Source organism: Argopecten irradians, chromosome 1 (genome assembly GCF_041381155.1).
Source record: "Argopecten irradians isolate NY chromosome 1, Ai_NY, whole genome shotgun sequence".
In the NCBI taxonomy this organism is placed as follows: domain Eukaryota; kingdom Metazoa; phylum Mollusca; class Bivalvia; order Pectinida; family Pectinidae; genus Argopecten; species Argopecten irradians.
The window spans coordinates 56909257-56931147 of NC_091134.1; the positions used below are offsets into that span (position 1 = coordinate 56909257).

General features: G+C 34.3%; 1 protein-coding gene across 1 annotated transcript; it reads right to left on the reverse strand.

Moving 5' to 3' along the window:
• Positions 1-739: 739 nt before the first annotated feature.
• On the reverse strand, positions 740-21156 carry LOC138334762 (uncharacterized). Its single transcript, XM_069283477.1, has 5 exons — positions 21066-21156; positions 16115-16764; positions 14932-15897; positions 14478-14507; positions 740-13447 (listed from the first exon to the last, which is right to left on the reverse strand). The coding sequence occupies exons 2-5, from the start codon at positions 16728-16730 to the stop codon at positions 7098-7100; spliced, it is 7962 nt and encodes a 2653-aa protein (XP_069139578.1). The 5' UTR covers positions 16731-16764; positions 21066-21156; the 3' UTR covers positions 740-7097.
• Positions 21157-21891: the final 735 nt, after the last annotated feature.

The following is a 21891-nucleotide window of genomic DNA, read 5'->3' on the forward strand; positions in this document are numbered from 1 at the left end:
TAAATCTTCATTAACGATAACTTTTAATGATGTTTAGATTATTATAATAATATTCAAGCAAGTAATATGTCCCGTGTGTTTGATTATTAATGTTATCCTATCATAATCTTAGTAAAAATATTTTTACAGTTTTGCGTCTAAATAATTCATATTATTTTAATGATATCGAAGTGCAATGAGCCGAAGCAAATTCCCTGTTAATAAAGTGTGACGTCATTAATCACCCGCCAAACTGAATGTTCCATATCTCAGAATTTTTTTATTTCGGTACATCATCATGGATTGACAGTTTGACTTTATCGGTCATCTCATAACATCAACGACACTGTAGCGCTCTGGAAAAATAACTCACGTAATATCATAAGAGTTACTTCCCTTAGTCCCCCCCCCTAATCCACATCAAGGGTAAATTCCTATACTTTTCACTTTTTTGCGAATCTAAATCATATAGATTGTATTGATATCATACATATAATAACAATAGCACGTAAGCAGCGATCAGTGTGAAAATTACCAGCAGAATACAATTAAAAGCTTTATCTGTCATAAATACAGTCAATATCCTAACTGACAAAATCAAAATTTCCTGGCCATTATATATAGATTTCATGGACAACTTTAATCCACGATTTTAACGTTGTCCCTACAATAACTAGGCAGTTGGAGAGTGATATAATTTGGAAAATATTTTTTTAACTAATGCGAGTTTGTTATACTATAAAAATAATAAACACCATAATTGAAATTTAAAATGGTCGGTTTTATTAAACAAAAAACGACGTTACGTAATCCATCATATGTGTATACATCTATATATCACAATCTTTGGTCTTAGCTGGGGACCAAAGTATACCATACACATAAAACATATAATCAAATACACATTGTACATATATAAATATAGATAACACAATCATAAGAATTATAATCTTTATCTATAACATATGCCACCATATGACATATAAGCATATTCATGACAAGTAAGCCTATGTATATAAATCTATTATCCATTATATATATATATAAATATATTATAAACATGCTAAAATATTATTTATTTATTTCAGCAGAATTTTATTTCAAAATAATTTGAAATTGGATTGAACAACAGGCAATGGCTATGTAAGTTATCTTAAGGTAATAAAATGTACATATATACAAATGACGTGAATAACTAAGATATATTACGATATAAAAGTCAATGTTTGTTTCAAAATAAAGAAAATTTACATAGAAGATAACTTAGAAGTAATGTCAATACCAATATATAAAGGAGATACAATTTTTGTTTTGCATCAATGGTAATAATCAAGAAGTTTGAACACAACAGCCATGAAGAAAATACCTTCAACCAAGGATCCAGACCTAGAAAGTCCATATTGGCTATTACATGTAAGCCGATGGTCATCCACCTATGAGATTCAGTAATTCTCCATGGTTGCTATATTCTTACTCATGGTGCAACATCTTTGAGAAAAAAATATCTTTTGGTCTAAATTTATACTTGTCTTTACTTTAGTATATCCAAATAAGGAAAATTCAAATTGAAGGAAACCTTAGATAATCATTATTTAATCATACATAGTATAAAAATGTAATAAATACCTATTGGAGCAGGTATATAGAATAGGCCAGTGGGTTTTCTTTAATAGATAAAACACTAAATATAAGAAAAATACAGATTCCACTACAGGACAGTGGATATAATATACCTGACATTTGCATCCGATTACAGTGGCGTAGGAAGATGAAACGTAATGGGGGTCCTCAATATTTTGCAAACGAGTTTTACGATGTATATTGATGATTTTAAACCCTGCTCGATCTGAACATGCCGACTTCACAACATCGGTAACTTGTTGTGTAACTCAAAATGATTATGAATTACTTGTCTTGCTAATACATATTAACAGATTAATCTTTTAAGATACATTTTTTGAAATAGTACAATCCCTTGATGGGCATTTTTAGTCTTTTTTCATGTGTATTGAATTTTCATTATTAAGGTTTGAACATTACGTACTTGAACGTTTTAGGAAATGCACCGCGCAGCGGAAAATGTTTTTAAATGAAATACGAAAAATGTGCAGGAGGATCCTTTTTTCTTTCAAATGTGAACTTTCAAAATGAACATACAAATAGTTCATTTTGAGAAGGTGTGTGATTAATTCAATTTACGTTCAGATATTGTTAACTTATAGTTATTACCTACGGTTAGTTCACCTTTTTTAATGATTAAATTTTATTTACTGATAGAACAATTGATTATTATGCTTAAAAAAGATTGAAACAAGAGATAGAGGTGGACGATACAATATGGAAAATTTACCAGCTGTTTTCAATTTTTTGTTCTCTCGGGATTTTGCTTAATTTTAATTTGCAAACATTTAATTGATAAAAAGATGCAACAAGTCAATATGATAAGACTTAGTTAAATAATAATGATAATATTATCCAAATCTCTTTTTCTTCTGAAAGAAAACTACTGCGTTGGGCATTGACATCTCACAGGAAGTATACCCTTCCGTACAATGTTTATAAATATAATGTAACAAAAAAATATACTTCACAAATAGTTAAACAATAAAATACCACAACTCTGCCTGAACCCATATAACATTGATTAAAATGGTCTTTTAATTTACGTACATGAATACGAAACTAAGGATAATGAAATGAATCATATATAGTCTAGTAAGCATACTTTAAGCGAAGCATTTTATTAGCTTCTGTACATTCTAAATAAAAAAGTAATATATCTATGCATATTCATTGTATCGTTTCCTACTCGGACACATAAATGCTGTATTGATATCTTAGGATGGAGGAAAATAAAATATCAAGTTTTACTTAAATATAGATCTACTTGATGATAGATTTGTGAATTATTTCGTTTTGGCAATACATAATCTTTTTGAAAGCGTTTTCTTTTTAAATCATGGACAAAAGGTGTTGATATCTCCTTTATCAATTTTGAAAGGAAAAAGAAATTGCGACTTTGCAAGATTAGGCTGACGGCTAGCCCTAAAACAAATAATGTTGAAGTAAATGTATTGACATGCATTTTCTCTCGGTTTCTAAAAAAAATCTAAAACACAACTGTGATAAAAATCCATTGTGTTTCGACTGCAGTATCCAACAGAAACCACATGCCTCACCTACCGCTGTCAAATTTATCACCTTTGGCAGTCTAAAACTTACCAATGACTGTACAATAAGATCGAATTATTGGACAGGTACAGATTAAATATTGGACTGACAATTTAAAGGTAACATATCGGACAGTACCAGATAATTCCACTTAGGGACAACAACGTCTACAACCAGAAAAGACAATCAAGAGGCATCACTTAAAGCTAACACTAGCTTGCAGAGTTCAACTAAAGATTCAGCCAAATAAATGTCGTGAATAGCATTAAAAGATTAAAATAAACAATTAAGAAGTGGTATCTGATGTGCCTCAAACTATAAAATACTTCACATAATATATAGTATTCTGAATTATATTCCTAGCATTAGAAACATAATGGTATAAAATTAATTTATCATATATTAGAATAACAGAAATTACGATTCACTTACACAGAACAAGTGAATTGATTATTTATATTCTGGTTCATTTCATTGTGTCTGTACAACATATTCACTATTCGTTATGCAGAAAAGCTCGTCGTTTTCGGGGTGGTTGTCAGGTAAAAAATATAAATACATAAAATTCTGTTTTGGGTTGTCACTTTTGCTAATATTTCTACCCATAAAATCAAATCTCCAAGAAAAAGGTACACACGAATATTTCAGGTTATACAGTACTGATATTCACATAGCGGAACAAACATTTAATATATAATACATAATGCCAGTCCATTAACAACATTCACGTGCATCAGGTGAAAATGAACACATAACTTTATGGCATGTCTTCAGTTAATATGAAATAAAAGAACAGTATACACACTTATCAAATTACATTTGATACAAGAAAATCTTATCACAATCATACACCTTAAATATCATAATAAATAAATTAAAAAAAAAAATAAAACGAAAATTCCTTATAAATGTATTGAAGTGTTACTAGATTTAAAATACGATAAAAGTTAGTGTTAGGTGGTAAGGGATTACCTCCCCTCTTTTAAAATGATGCATATATATCAATGGTTCTATGTTCGTTTCTTACCAATTCTTACGTAAGGAGGTTTGATATGCATATCTGATGTGGAATCCTATACATACTTTCGGTATGATAAGATGAAATTCAAAACCAGTGTTCATGTTAAGCACCATTTTGGGTATGTATGGAGATATAAAAATACGTTACCCCATAACTATGAATGTTTTACAATGGAAATTCACAACATAAAGTCCGCAGCAGTGGATTATCACACTGTGACACAACACATACACATGGTATTTCGTATATCCTCGTCCAGGGGATGTTGCCTTGTGGCCTACATAATGGATTCTCTCTTTCAACTCCCCAAATTTCCAGTATATCTAACAACCTAACACCTACTCCGTCCCGCCCCTTTGTACATATATTAAAAAGGCACGTGTGGCCTAAAATACACTTTATCAATTATATAAATTCAATATCCACCACACCCCTTCCATATCGGTGTGTTATCATGTTCGCTCTCCCCCATCTAACAGCCTGGCCTCACACTGACCACCCCAATCACTGCTATCATCTACAGGCTGTCAGATCGCTGGCTAGTGGTACAGCTCATCAGGTGAATTACTTTAGTTTCCCTTACATTTCACTAATTATCAGCCCATTTTGTTACACACACCCTGCACCTTCTAATTGATCATATTAAATCACTCATGATTCTGATTGGTTGCACATGGCTTTCGAATTCGGACTACTTTTCATAATGCAATTTGTGCATTTATATTTAGATTGTTTCTTATCTAAAGTAAAAGCATCAGGATATTAGACCTCTATTTAGGTACAATAATATATGGTAGAAAGATATGACGCAATATGTGTTGGGGTAAACGATAGAGTTAAAGTTACTTATCATGATTATATAAACTCGAGTAAGCTTATCTAACCATTTTGAAAAGAGTGTTGAAAATTAAAAAAAAAACTAAGACATTTTGTAAGGAATAATGAATAATAACATATTTTCCCCAAAACATCTATTGATAACGTTATTTGCTGTAAATCAAATAAAAGTTGTTTCTCGGTGAATGATCACAGCTATAAGATATATTTCGAATAGAAATCTTATCTTTGACACGAGAAAATGTATATTTCAAGGTGTTTTTTCTTCTTTCCATGATTTCTCGAACCAAACAAAAACACTTTATTTGACGTTTATGTGATTTTTTTTTTCATTTGTGTATGATTATAACACTCATTCAACAATGCATTAAAAAGAAAATTAAAACTATGCAAACGATATTTATGTTTTGAAAATACAAATTAACGGTATTAGAAGTTAAAGTACATGTGCTTTTGGATAAATAGAGGTTACACAACAAGTGATTGCTGGATATGAAATTTATTTCACACGAGTGAAATTTTTTTTTAAAGTTACAAAAGACACGAAGTTTAGCGAATGTCTTTTGTAACTTTCAAAACATACTTACGAATGTGAAATACATTCCATATGCAACAACCCCAAGTTGTGTGACCTGTTTCTACCGCAATCAAATCACTTACAGGAAGGCACAAATAAGATGGTGTTATTTGCCGACATAATTAAGGTGTAGCAATATCATCATGTGCAAAAAGGCAAAGACGATTATGAATTTTGAGTCGATAGTTTATGCTACGAATGGGAAAACATGAAGATTCCGGCGTCGACACACATCCGCTTTCAACAGCGGTTTGTTCTGCAAGCAGCGAGCGGAGTACAGCAACATGACGTCATTCGATGTTTAACAATTTGTGACGTGACAATGAAAAAATTAGTTAGGGTCAAAGTTTAAAATCTCGACCAACCAAAAGACCGGAAGGTGTCATTTCACTAGTGATTTATCAATATACCTATCTAACACCCAACACATTGATACAATGGCCTCAGAGTCGAATAACACGACGCATTGTGATAGAACAAAACATCCAAAATAACACTAACTATTGTAATGAAAACACCTTGGGTAATAACAAAAGAAAATGCTTTTGTTGCAAAGTCAAATTGAGTACATCACATATACATAAAATATGTAGAATATTTTCATGCAAAAAATATCAATATCACATTTTTCATTGTAACATTCACCAAACAGTAAAATAATGTGTTAATAATTATAACAAAGATATATAAAGTAATTACACGATATACATATTTAAATCTTACATTTCATTTTCCAATGCATAAATGATATGTAACATGATAGGAATAACGGTAAATCTCTTTTGAAAAATGAAACATAATATGTATGGAATGAATGATAATTGAATAGAATGTAATTGAACACAAATGCTTTTCATTAAGGAGATTTAAGCAAATGCATTGTGACAGGTTTATACCAAATCAAGAGAATACTTATTTCACTTTGTCTCCAATTCCTCACTTCACACTTATGTCTTTATGGTACTGTCATAAGCAATGTCTGCCGACACAGCTAATTGTAACGCGCGCCACACATGCTTAAATAAATATCACTATATAGCTAATGCAATAACAATGGAGGGTTTATAAAATATATATAAGATAGATATGCATTAAACAAAAACAAATAAGTAAATTCTTCATAAAATTACTCTTATTCCTAACGTATGTATGCACCTCAACGGGTTTTTTCCCAGCAGACCAAGGTACCTGTCATTCAATATCTGACCCGATTATAATGGTGTCGTGTGTAGCAGTTAGACTTGACCTCAATCACCCAGAAAGAATATTTTTACTTGAAATGAGGTAGACATCAAAAGCAAAACAAATAATTTTATATGTATTTGTGTGCTAATTAGGGATATATACACGATAAGATATCAATTATTGTCCAAAGGATGAACATTTTTATGCTCTATCGATAATGATATGACCATTAAAGTAAATGATAGCATACTAAATTAATACACGTAATTATATATGTTCTATTTACAATGGGCGACAGCTGAAGCTATGTACAATGATACCGGAATCTTAATCTACAGTAATACAAGCCTGAAGATATAATGCACAATCCTCTGAACCAGAATCACACGCTTTCTTTAACAAGTCACGTTTTATCTCGTCACTCAGGTGCAGAGCCATCCTTTTCAGTACATCAACATCTCCCTTACAATACATATCCCCTCCTGTTATCAATGCCCACAAATCCGTGGGGCTGTCTGGTTTGGCTCCCTCACACATTAGATATAAAGCACAATCCTCTGAACCAGAATCACACGCTTTCTTTAACAAGTCCAGTTTTGTCTCATCACTCAAGCACATACCAAACTCCTTAAGTACGTCCACATCTCCCTTACAATGCCAAAAATCACCTGCAATCAGAAACCACAAATTTGTGTCCTTATCGGGTTGTACTCCTTCACGTAGAAGATATATTGCACATTCGGTGGAATGGGAAGAACATGCTTTATTCAACAAATAAAGCTTCGTCTCTTCGCTCAATGATCTTAATTGAATTTTCTTAAGAATATTTACATCACCCTTCTCATACCATTGACATCTTTGAATCAATGTCCACAAATCTGTGTTCTTATCAGGCAATACTCCCCCACACAGTAGATATTCAGCACAATCCCACCACCTATATCGACATGCTGCGTTCAATAACTCCTTTTTCATCTCATCATTCAAGTATCCAGCAATTTTATCAAGCACTTCTACACCTTTCTTACCCTTCTTGTACCCACATTTATCAATCAATGACCACCAAGGCGTATTTTTGGCAGGTTTGACCCCTTCACTAAGAAGATACAATGTACATTTCTCTAAACCATGATAGCATACTGAATATAACAGGTAGGTTTTAGTCTCATCATCTATGAGGTAAGATATCCTCTTGAGGAGATCCACATTCTCTTCATTACTATGATTTCTTGCAAACAATTGCCACAATGGAGTGGACACTTTAGGCTTTACTCCTTCACCCAAAAGTAACAAAACACATTTCTCTGCACCATAACAACATGCCGCATTTAACAGGTCGAGTTTGTTCTCTTCGTGTAAGTAGGTGTAAACCTTCTTCAAAATATCAGCATCTTCCTCATCGTCACTGTGACCCTTTGTAATCAATCGCCACCATGGGGTGTCCTTATCAGGTTTGGCTCCCTCACTCAAGAGATATATAGCATTGTTTTCTAAATTCATCTTGCATGCAGTAATGAACAGGTGATTTTTCATCTCATCGTTAGAATATAAAACGACTTTCCTGAGTACATCAATGGAAACCTTAGCAAACCACTGATCACATTTCCTTAACAACGGCCACAAATCGATGTCCTTGTCGTGCAAGACACTTTCATACAGAAGATGTAATGCACAGTCTGGTGAATGAACACATGCTTTATGTAATAACTTTACTTTCGTATCTTCATTCAAATCATTTATGAACATTTTAAGAAGAGTGACACTCCCTCCTTCCACTACATCAAACGCGGTATCCTGGTTAGGCTCGACTCCGTCCGAAAGGAGAACCAGAGCACATCCCTCTGAACCAACACGACAAGCTTCGTTAAAAGCGTCAATTTTCATTTCCACGGACAGACAATCTATTATGTTTCTAAGCACATTCACACATCTTCCCTGTACAACACTAGTCACAGTGGACGTGTCAGGCTGGACACCGGAGTCCAGAAGATATAATGCACAGTCTTCCAAACCCCAAGAGCAAGTCATGTGAAGCAAATTCAATTTCATCTCAACACTTAAGTATTGTACTAATTGTTGAAGAGCGTCTACATTCGCCATGCTAATATAGATAAATGACCACAATCTGTCTTTATCCGGTTTTACCCCCTCAGACAGAAGATATAAAACACATTCTTTTGAGTGATTTTGACATGCTAGGTTTAACAAGCGTAACTTCATCTCTTCATTCAAATAGACAGCAAATCTCTTTAGAACATCAACGTCAGCGTTACCATATGGCGTGGCAGCCAAAGACCACCAATTTGTGTCCTTGTTAGGTTTGACTCCTTTTCTTAAAAGGTAGTGAGCACATTTTTCAAATCTAGGTTTGCATAGTTTATTCAACAGGTGTTCTTTCATCTCATCATCCATGTACCCTATCAATTTCTTCATTACACCCACACTACTCCAACCATCTTCAAAAGCATCTGCAATCAACGGTAACCAATCGGTGCTCTGGTCAGGTTTGATACCATGACGCAATAAATATAACGCACATTCCTGTGATCCAGATGCACACAATGTATTTAACAAGGCAAGTTTTGTCTTCTCGTTCAAGAATGTAACAACTCGATTTAGTTTTTCCACATTTCCTTTGGAACCCCATAAATTACTTGATCTGATCAATGACCACCAATCTGTGTCCTTATCAGGTTTAACTCCTCGATTCAATAGAAACAAAGCATGTTCTAATAAACCATAGCTACAAGCTTTATTTAACATAGCAGGCTTAATTTCATCATCGATGTATATGAAAACTTCCATAAGTATATCAGTATCTCCCTTGAAACGCCATGAATCCTTTAATTTAATCAATGTCCACCAATCTATGTTCTGGTTGGGTTTGCCTCCCTCGGACAGAAGATGTAAAGCACATTCTGTGAAACCAGAACGACATGCTTCATTCAACAATTCCTGTTTTATGGCATCATTCAAATAAATCCAAACTTTCTTAACTACATTAACGTGTTCTGCGTAGAACCTACTTTGAATCAATGGGAACCAGTCTGTTTTCTCGTCAGGTTTGACTCCCTCGGACAATAGATATAAAACACAATCCAGAGCACCAGAAGAACATGTTTCGTTTAACAAAGCTGTTTTGATGTCCCTTTTCAGACCCTTTGTTACTGTTTTGAAAACTTTCAAAAATCCCTTCTTGGCAGCCAACTTTGGTGTGTTTTTATCAGGCTTTACACCTTCAGACAGGAGATATAACACACATTCTTCTGATCCTATATCACAAGCACTATTCAGTAAACTAAGCTTCATCGTCTCATTCATGTATGGATATATTCTCTTCAGTACATCTAAACGATCATTGGATGTAACCTGCTCAATCAAGGAAGAAACCGGTGCGTCTCGATTAAGATTGATTCCCTCCGATAGCAGATATAACACGCACTCTTTTGAACCATATTGGCATGCGGTTAGTAATACATCAAGTTTGATGTCATACGTTACATCTTTCAATACCGTTTTAAGGATATTCACACTGTTTGCTTTGGTTGCGGAAAATAGAGAGCAATTGTCAGGTTTCACATCTTCAGAAAGCAAATACAGCGCACATTCTTCTGACCCTGTATCACACGCTATATTCAATAAAACTGTTTTAGTCTCAGTTTTTACGAATTTCAGAACTTTTTGAAGAATATCGATATCTCCCTTACCTCCCTTGTTACCCCTGCTAATCAATGACCACCAATCAGTGTTTCTGTCAGGTTCCACTCCCTGACGCAGAAGATATAAAGCACATTCTACTGAACCAGAAACAAATGTTTGTTTTAATAAATTAACTTTCATCTCACTATTCAAGTAGCCAACAATTTTCTCAAGTAATGTAACATTATCGGTGCCCCCATTACCTCTTCTCATCAGTGACCACAGAGGTGTTTTACTGTCAGGCACGGCTCCCTCAGATAGAAGATATAAAACACATTCCTCCGAACCAGCTGAACATGCATTATCTAAAACATCTTTCCTGATGTCATCACTTATATCCAAACGTTTGAGTAAATCAACCTTACCTCCCATTGCTGCCATAGAGGGCGTCTGTTTGTCAGGTTTAACCCCCTTACTCAGGAAATATAGAGCACATTCCAATGAACCAGAACGACATGCATTATTTAACAAATAAAGTTTTGTCTCATTGTTTAAGTACACAAACACTTCCTTCAACACATTCAAGTCTCCTTTCCCTTGCCGTTCATCACCTCTTGTGATCAATGACCACCAATCTGTTTTGATGTTTGGCTTGACTCCTGAGTGTAAAAGATACAAAGCGGATTCTACGAAACCGTATTCGCATGCATAAAGAAACAATTCCAGTTTCATTTCACCATTCAAGTATCCATCAATTTTCCTCAATGCATCCACATTTCTCTCACCGCGAATTGTAATAGTGCTTAAGTAAGATCCCCACGGTGTGTCTACGTCTGGCTTGACTCCCTCAGACAAAAGATATAAAACACATTTTTCTGAACCATTGCGACATGCAGTGTTAAGCAATTCAAGTTTAATGTCATCATCCATGAACAGTTCAATTTCCTTAAGTTCGTCCAAAATGTCAGACCTTATACATACAGAAAACAAAGACCACCAATTCGTGTCAATGTCAGGTTTGAACCCCTCATGAAGAAGATATAAAGCACATTTTGCAGCACAGCATGAAAAAGCTTCATTTAGCAAGGAGCATTTTGTTTGTTCATTTGCACTTTTGATCACTTTTGTAAGCACATTCAAACAATTTCCCTTCACGGCGCAAACAGATGTAGTTACGTCAGGCTTGATGCCTTCGCTCAAAAGATGTAGAGCGCACTCTTCGAATCCTTCAGAACATAGTTCATTCAACAATGAAGACTTAATATCATCAGTCAAGTATGCAACCATTTCCTTGATTCCATCCACATTTTCTCCAGAGAGACCATAACACCATGTGACCAATTTCCACAATGGTGTATCCTTGTCTGGTTTAACTCCCTCGCCCAACAAATATAGTGCGCATTCGAGTGAATGATTTCCGCATGCTTCAAATAGTAATTTATGTCTTATTTCATCATTTAATACTCCTTTTAGTTCTCTAAGGACTTTTGAACAATTTCTCCGGACAGCCTTAAATGGTGTTTTCTTGTCAGGTTTGACCTCCATGCTCAGCAGATATAGCGCACAGTCTTCGGAACCACTAGTACATGACTTACTTAACAGGTTCAGCTTGATCTCGTCATTGATGTATCTAAATACTTTCTGAAGCACATCAACTTCTCCCTTATCATACAATCGACCCCTTGTAATCAGAGACCACCAATTTGCATCAATGGCAGGTTCAACTCCCTCGCTAAGCAGATGAAAAGCAACTTCTGGAACACCATGTTGGAATACCCTCTTCAAAAACCTATGTCTATCAACATTTCTCTTACTGAACCTAATGAAAGCTTCCAAAAACATACAATCTTTCCATACGTCTAATCTACCGATTATGCTGCCATACGTCTCACTTTCAATCTCTTTGAGCAATCGTTCACACATATGTCCATAATCATTAGACGATATGACAACTTTGTCAGTAGAGTTTGTCGACGTTGTAATATAAACGAGAGCATCCATAGGACATTTCTGTATGTAACCAACTGGTGTTGTATTTCCATAGAGAAGACCTACTGTAACATATATCGAATCATGATCAAATACGTACACTTCATTACCAATATCAAAACCGGTCTTCTTGACTAAAAATCCTGATAATGTGTCCAGACTTTTTTTCACGAAACCTATCTTTTTCTTAAAGGTCAGAGAGTGACAATTGACTGTAGCATCTTCATCATTAAGTAAATTGATTTCGAATGCTTCCTCTAACAAAGATTCGTTTACTCGATCAGCGTTTGGGTCCAGATCGCTCACCATTAGCCTTCCTCCATTAAGGAAGAGAAATAAGATAGCAGAACATTCCGGCAGTTTTGATAATGCTTCTACCAAAAATTGAACTGGTTTTTCAAAAAAGTCTACGCGACTTTTCTGTAATTCCAGTGAATTACGGAAAAGTTGACAACATTGTGGGAAGCCAATGTTTGGTGCAAAAGCTAATATGGCATTTATTTCGTTCTCTTCCCATGTAAAATTGTTTGGCGTGTACAATTCTAAAAGTTTTTGTTTTTCTTCAAACATTTTGTACGTGTTAGAGCTCATATCAATTATGTTATCTTCGGTAAACACTACTTGCAAAGAAGATTTCTTCAATGCATTAAATACCTCGTTACGAATTGTAATGATAAGGAAATTGCCCTGGGATTGGCTATCACAAAACAATGTTTCTATATGCGAGATTCGTTTGTTCCACTCTTGTACATCCATACTATTTGCATATTTCTCACCAAAAATATCATCAATACAAGCAATAAGGTTAGCGTTAGGAGTGAGTAAATCTAATTTGTGAATATTGTGAACCTGAATGGGTTGTCTACCGTGCTGCTCATCCATCAGCCAGGCCAAGAGTTGAATGGCAGTAGCAGTTTTACCGTCTCCTGTGTTCCCCTTGATCACTAAAACTCTGTTCTTTTGGAGCTTGTCTTTTGCATCACGGAAAGCTTTCGTCTTCAGAAATTTTTTCTTTTCCTTTTCTTGCTTGATCCTATGTTTTGTTGTCTCTGAATGAAAAATGGCATATATAGTGAAATGATTGGATCAAGATAATACCGGATTTTAAAACAAGACAACAGACCATATCTAGGATATTAGCGCCTTACATGGTCACCTTATAGTTATATTAAATGATTATGCTATTTCAAAAATGTATCTTTTTCCGAAAAAAATGACCATTTGCTCTAGCTTTTAATAGAAAATATGTCACACGACATCAAGACCTTTGACCTTCAATTATAATGAGCGACAAATTGTCTTTTACAGTGTGTAATTCTGTAGCATATCTTAAACAGTTAGAACTATTGAAATTTGAATACATTTAAGTTTTGATCTGGAAAATAATGATAATCCTTTAACAGCAGTGGATAATGTGATAAGATATTATCTATATGTCGTTATCCATGTAGAACGTATGACTAGGAAAAAACAGCGGAAATAAGAGGAAAAAGACAAGGGGCGATAATCAAAAATGGAACCAGAAAAACCCGTGATAGTTAGCAGAACCTTCTTTCTTAGGGGTGACGTAGCTGTGTATATTCCACATATAGCAAATGTAGCCTGATCGTAATTTAAAACAGGAATGTAAAGATTCAACAGCCGACATGAAATTCCAGCAGTCGATATAGCAAAAGAGTAATTAGAACAGAGCTTTTAGAAAATGATGACAACCGGTGTTTATTTTCCCCACTCGCGGCAACTAGAAAACAATGGATGTAGTCACATTTGAGAAAGATCTTTTCGTGGCTTTATAAACCTTATACATGTACAGGGAAAAGCTTTTAATCGACCATAGCGTTACCGAAATAATAGTAAGAACTCGTTACAAAATTTCATTGTCAATCCCTGTTAGAATTGAATGGCTTTTGTTCTTAATGTTTAACAAGGACTACAACATTTCAGTTAAATTAGGTTTAAAATTAAAATTTCGTACCTTCCATATAGTCTCAGAACATTTCAATAAAGTCTTATTATTGATATAACCCAGTGGGTGAGTATCGATAGAGATGTTATAAATAATAATATCATAATACCTACCTATCATCGGAATGAGATCTTTGTGGATATCTGTGGAAATAAGTTCAAACGTATTAGATAAACTGTTATTAATCAAATGTGTATACTTTGTGATGATGGTGTAATTCTAGAATTATTTCAACGAAATTTCAGTCATGTTGGTTTAGGCCCAGTACATAGGATATATACTATATCAGAAAATGAAAATCGTCAGTAGAATTGGCTTTCCACTGTAAATATCCAAATTATCTCTATTATTATTGAAAGATCAAATTCCAGGATAGCTTTGAATATGCTTATTAAGCGATTGTTTGGTGGGAAAATGCATAATAGTCACAAATCTTGCTTTTTGAGTCAATGAGTTACTTTCAAAACATTGAACATTTCCGATATATCAGTCTAAACTTTACTGATGTTAGAAACGTATTTGTATTTCAATTTCAAACATTTGAAGAGTTTATCGGTTATGTAATACCTTCTTTGTCATTCATGTTTCTTTCTATAATCGTCTGTCTAGCTTCCATGGTTTCTTGTCTGGCAGAGACATCAGTGATATCTGTCGCCATGGTATCCTGTCTGGCAGAGATGTCAGTGATATCTGTCGCCATGGTTTCCTGTTTGGCAGAGACATCAGTGATATTTGTCGCCATGGTTTCCTGTCTGGCTGAGACATCAGTGATATTTGTCGTCATGGTTTCCTGTCTGGCAGAGATGTCAGTGATATCTGTCGCCATGGTTTCCTGTTTGGCAGAGACATCAGTGATATTTGTCGCCATGGTATCCTGTCTGGCAGAGATGTCAGTGATATCTGTCGCCATGGTTTCCTGTTTGGCAGAGACATCAGTGATATTTGTCGCCATGGTATCCTGTCTGGCAGAGATGTCAGTGATATCTGTCGCCATGGTTTCCTGTCTGGCTGAGACATCAGTGATATTTGTCGCCATGGTATCCTGTCTGGCAGAGATGTCAGTGATATCTGTCGCCATGGTTTCCTGTTTGGCAGAGACATCAGTGATATTTGTCGCCATGGTTTCCTGTCTGGCAGAGACATCAGTGATATCTGTCGCCATGGTATCCTGTCTGGCAGAGATGTCAGTGATATCTGTCGCCATGGTTTCCTGTTTGGCAGAGACATCAGTGATATTTGTCGCCATGGTTTCCTGTCTGGCTGAGACATCAGTGATATTTGTCGTCATGGTTTCCTGTCTGGTTATGACGTCAATGATATTTGTCGCCATGGTTTCCTGTCTGGTGATGACGTCAGTGATATTTGTCGACATGGTTTCCTGTCTGGCTGAGACATCAGTGATATTTGTCGACATGGTTTCCTGTCTGGTGATGACGTCAGTGATATCTGTCGCCATGGTATCCTGTCTGGTGATGACGTCAGTGATATCTGTCGCCATGGCTTCCTGTTTGTCTATTAGTGTATCCTGTTTAGCTTAAGAAATTGAAAATAAGTTACAATTAGAATGTTCGCTGGTGATATGATTACATATGCAAAGACAATATTCAAAGGCAGGTAATATTGTATGGAATTTGTTTGTAGCAAACTGATATTTGATGCCAGTCGTAAGATGTTATTTAATGTGAGTGATTCATTGCCAATTTATCTCCAACACGTACAAAATTAAGAATATATTTTAGTAATAACTTACTATCTATATCCTTTAATATGGCCTTAAATTCGTCCTCTTGTTTCCTCATTCTCTCTATATACACCTTCTCTGTATGTGGGTCCATACTCACAATCAGCAGGTTGTCAACTGCTTTCACGTATGTATCTCCCGTCAGTGTGCCTTGTTCTATCTCCTCTATACATTCACGGATTGTATCCCATATGTGACGGAACTCGATATCGGACAGAGATGCGCACGGCAAGTGTCCATAGGTCTTATTTCTATGAAATCTCAGTCTCTCTATATTGGCTCCCAGTGACCGGTCTATGGTGTCGGGTTTCCTGCCCCAGCCCTTTGTAGGTGGCGGTATGTTGATACCTTTGATGTTACGAACAAGCCTGTAAAGCAGGCTAAAGTCTAAATCATTTAGGGTACCGGAAAACCGTCCGCCAGGTGGAAACAGAATTTCTAGTTGATGACGTTCAAGGTTTTGGCGAATGTGGTCTCGTTGACTCTGAAGGATGGCTGTAAGTCCAGGAGGTGGAATGTGAGTGTCTAGAACTGCTCTGAGAACGTCACTGCATACATCCAACACCAGACGACAAACTCTGGCGAAGTTCGTGGTTTCATCGTTTGAGTGGTACTTGGAAGCCATTTCCAGTTAACGACAAGCAGAAATTTGGGAAAGACTGGAGAAAAAGAAAAGAAAGGAAAAAAAGAATATTATAGAATGAAAAAAACTTGGTATGTTGTATCACTCGTTTGAACATTTTAGTGATTTTACGACACAATATCATAATCTAGTTTTGATGTCCCACAGACGACAGAATCATACTTAAATACAGACACTATGTCTGTAGTCTATTAATGTGTTGTTAAAAGTATCTTTCTGTCGATGCCTTAATAAGATCTAAATAATGACCCCATCCCAAACTCAAAGGTGTGTCGGGACCACAATCATTAATTTAAAGTTACTATTCAATACTATTACATGTTTAACTATTCAAATTAAACTATCATTCAAATTACAATCATAACTATTAGAATTACTATCATTACTGCCTGTTGGTTACTTTAACATTTCAAAATGCAATTGACATGATGAAGTTGCTTCTTTCATGTAAAGATAAAATAAATTATCAAAATCTATGTAATCATTTACTCAGCATTATCTTAGTTTTACGACAAACAGGTTTAGCGGTTTCTTATTATTTGAGAATAATCACGGTTGTGCCAAAACCCTGATATATCTTCACTAATGCTTTCTTATTATTAAAATAATCTTTATATATCTATAAATTTAGAGTCGCTACACAAATATCCGTCAAAACAGTACCGCAAATCTTAAAAAAAAGATCACATCAATAAACAGTTTCCGAATGAGATGATAAAAGTATCGTTGTATCATTACCAATGGTTTTAGTAGATGACGAGATTAAACAAATAACAAGACAGATTGAACAACAGATTTTTCTTTCTAAATCAAAACACAAAAAGTATGAAGCCAACGAGAATAATCAGCCATTCCAAAAAAATGATCCCACTTTAATACAAAAACGATGAAAAAATAAAGTCGTTCAAAATATCAATGGTATAGATTGTTTTGGAAGAAGAACATGTATAGAAAAATCTCTGAAATTTTTACACACACACACACACACACATCTCTATCAGAATTCGAATAACGACATGTGAAACTTTTGTATCTCTTATTTTCGTTACGGATGTTAGGAAATATATTCATTAAGCATATGAAAAATCCCTTTATATTTCTGAAATCTGACAAAAATATACACACAAATATTGGCAGGGTCACATTGGATTGATTCCAATGTGACCCTGCCAATATTCGTGTGTATATTTATGTAAGATTTTTCAAAAAATAAGTAAAATGTATTACGTGGTGTTGTCACTATTTTATTGATATTATCTGCCTTCATTTTTTCTCTTCGAAATTATTCAACAGAACTATTGAGTATCGGGGAAAGGAGTTGCTCAATATCATGAAGAGGAAATGCATGTACATATACATGTAGTGAAATGGTTTACATTTTGTAAATGCCATATAATAAAACAGATATCGACCTGTTTTCAAGTGGATACGGTGATTTATCAACTCTCGAAAGTGATATAACCCTCGGCCTTCGGCCTCGTGTAATATCACTTTCTCGAGTTGATAAATCACCATATCCACCTGAAAACAGGTCGATATTTGTATATTGTCATACTTTATAAGTATCAAGCAAAACAACGGCAACAAAACTCTACCCGCATATCAATTTGAATTGAAAATTAGCCTCGACTATATCAGCATGAATAATGGCATACCGTATTAATACTAACATACATGTACTATCAATGCCGTGATTGAAGGTTTTATTTGAATGATTAAATTAATGTGTTAATATTATAGAATGTAATGTTACATTTATATGTGAAAATACTATTAATGTGATTTGAGTAACGTAAATGTAATATTATGCGAACAAGATCATGTATAAGTAATGTGATGTAAGAATGAGATAACATGAAATAATATTAATGTAATGTGCTAGTAACGTCTAATGTATTATAATATATAGTCAATACAATGTAACGTATCAATGTAATGTGCGATGGTTAATGAATGTTTTTCCGTAAGTAATGTATAAATGTAATATGAGAGTGTTAAAACGTGTTGAGTGACAATAACATATTAATGGTATATGTTAATACTGGATAAAAATATAATATGAAAGTTAAAAAATAAATGTGACGAATGTAAATATATCGTAATGTGAGATATCTCTCTACACTGCATACGTGTACGCTGCGAGTTTGTTGTGTGTCTGTAAAGTAATAAAGAACTGAACTGAACTGTATATTGTCATACTTTATAAGTATCAAGCAAAACAACGGCAACAAAACTCTATCCAGCATATCAATTTGAATTGAAAATTAGCCTCGACTATATCTAGAAAGTAAATTCCAAATTTCAAAAGATACAATAAAACACATGACTGATGGGTGTAAATAAAACACATGACTGATGGGTGTAAAGTAAAATAAAACGCATGACTGATGGGTGTTAATAAAACACATGACCGATGGGTGTAAATAAAACACATGACTGATGGGTGTAAATAAAACACATGACTGATGGGTGTAAAGTAAAATAAAACACATGACTGATGGGTGTAAATAAAAGACATGACTGATGGGTGTAAAGTAAAATAAAACACGTGACTGATGGGTGTAAATAAAACAAATTACTGATGGGTGTAAATAAAAGACATGACTGATGGGTGTAAAGTAAAATAAAACACATGACTGATGGGTGTAAAGTTAAATAAAACACATGACTGATGGGTGTAAAGTAAAATAAAACACATGACTGATGGGTGTAAATAAAAGACATGACTGATGGGTGTAAAGTAAAATAAAACACATGACTGATGGGTGTAAATAAAACACATGACTGATGGGTGTAAATAAAACACATGACTGATAGGTGTAAATATAACACATGACTGATGGGTGTTAATAAAACACGTGACTGATGGGTGTAAATAAAACACATGACTGATGGGTGTTAATAAAACACGTGACTGATGGGTGTAAATAAAACACATAACTTATGAGTGTAAATAAAACACATGACTGATGGGTGTAAATAAAACACATGACTGATGGGTGTAGATAAAACACGTGACTGATGAGTGTAAATAAAACACGTGACTGATTGGTGTAAATAAAACACATGTCTGATGGGTGTAAATAAAACACATGACTGATGGGTGTAAATAAAACACATGACTGATAGGTGTAAATAAAACATATGACTGATGGGTGTAAATAAAACACATGACTGATGGGTGTAAATAAAACACATAACTGATGGGTGTAAATAAAACACATGACTGATGGGTGTAAAAAACCACATGACTGATAGGTGTAAAGTAAAATAAAACACATGACTGATGGGTGTAAAGTAAAATAAAACACATGACTGATGGGTGTAAAGTAAAATAAAACACATGACTGATGGCTGTTAAGTAAAATAAAACACATGACTGTTGGATGTTAAGTAAAATAAAACACATGACTGATGGGTGTAAAGTAAAACAAAACACATGACTGATGGGTGTAAAGTAAAATAAAATACATGACTGATGGGTGTAAAGTAAAATAAAACACATGACTGATGGGTGTAAAGTAAAATAAAACACATGACTGATGGGTGTAAAGTAAAATAAAACACATGACTGATGGGTGTAAAGTAAAATAAAATACATGACTGATGGGTGTAAAGTAAAATAAAACACATGACTGATGGGTGTTAAGTAAAATAAAACACATGACTGATGGGTGTAAAGTAAAATAAAACACATGACTGATGGGTGTTAAGTAAAATAAAACACATGACTGATGGGTGTTAAGTAAATGAAATAGATTCTAAACTTGTGATTTAATACTAATGTTTGTCATTTTGGTGAATTATGATGGCATGGTCAGACTAATATATCATTCAATAAAAATACCGCTATCAATGGTATAGAAGTTCTGAAGGTAAAAGGCATGTAAATAGGGGATTATGGAGGAAATTAACTGTCCTTATTTATGCTTTTCATTTAGTTGAACTATAAACAAACCAATTCATGTTTCACATTCGTTGTGCCGGTAAACGCATTAAATATAATACAAGATGAAGGTGCATAAGATAAGCGGGAACGCCCATTCAAGTATTTAGTCGAGTTACCAACACATTCCATCGACCTTTAACTGCAAACAACTTTATATATTTATATAAACATCTTTGTCATTTTTGGGATAAAAAACACGCTAAAACAAAAGATATAAATAAGTTCTTGATTTTTATACGACTGTCTGAAACGATCATCATTTCAATATACGTGACAGGTAACAATGACGTAAGATTGGACTTTTTCAAACATTTTAGTCTGTTAAATTATATCAATTAATCAGAAATAATAAAATGATAAATACAAACCTATCGCGTTCACAGACTAGCTCCAATCGTGAGTGGCATTTTAAAATTTCAGCAAGATGTCTTCCGGTCTGATATCTAGTCACCATTTTGTACGGGTAGGTCTATAAATGTATGACTCTCGTCACGTGATGTAAAGATAAAATATCACTTTATCACTATAAGGTGTAATGTCCGGACTTGTTGTCGATAATCGTTGGCGAGATATACGGTGGCTGATTTATACCATTATATTTCGTCTTACCTTAACAAACCTATTTTTTCGTCTTTTCGCCCCGAAAAGATGAAAATTAACAAATCTTAATTTAGATTAAGATTAAGACAATTAAGATGTGTTAATTTTCATTTTGATTTTTGAAGTCGAAAAGACAAGAATTAAAGTCGCTAATTATCGTGCATCACTTTCGTCTTTTCGTTTTCGCTACGAAAACACGAAATACAGAAATGGTTAATTTTACGTCATCCTCGATACTCCAGGGGTTCCGATCACTTAAATCTACGTAATTTGTTTTTATTAATGTTTAATGTATCCTATATTGCATCTCCCGACTATCTATACATTATTTTGTATTGGCTATTATGTGTTTAATTTGTAATTGATGATTTGTAGACAAAAGAGTCCCGTAGCACCTGTACCACTTACCTGGTTTTTGTGAGTAATTTTCTAAATACATGTTCATCGTTTATGTTCTCAATGATGAATTTAAAGATTTACCTCTAATTTTCCTATTTGGTCCCACCCCTATCCCATGGGGACAGAGCCAAGATTTATACAAAGTCTGTTTCCTTTCGTCTAATAAATTTCTGGCCAAAATTGGCTACAATCTAT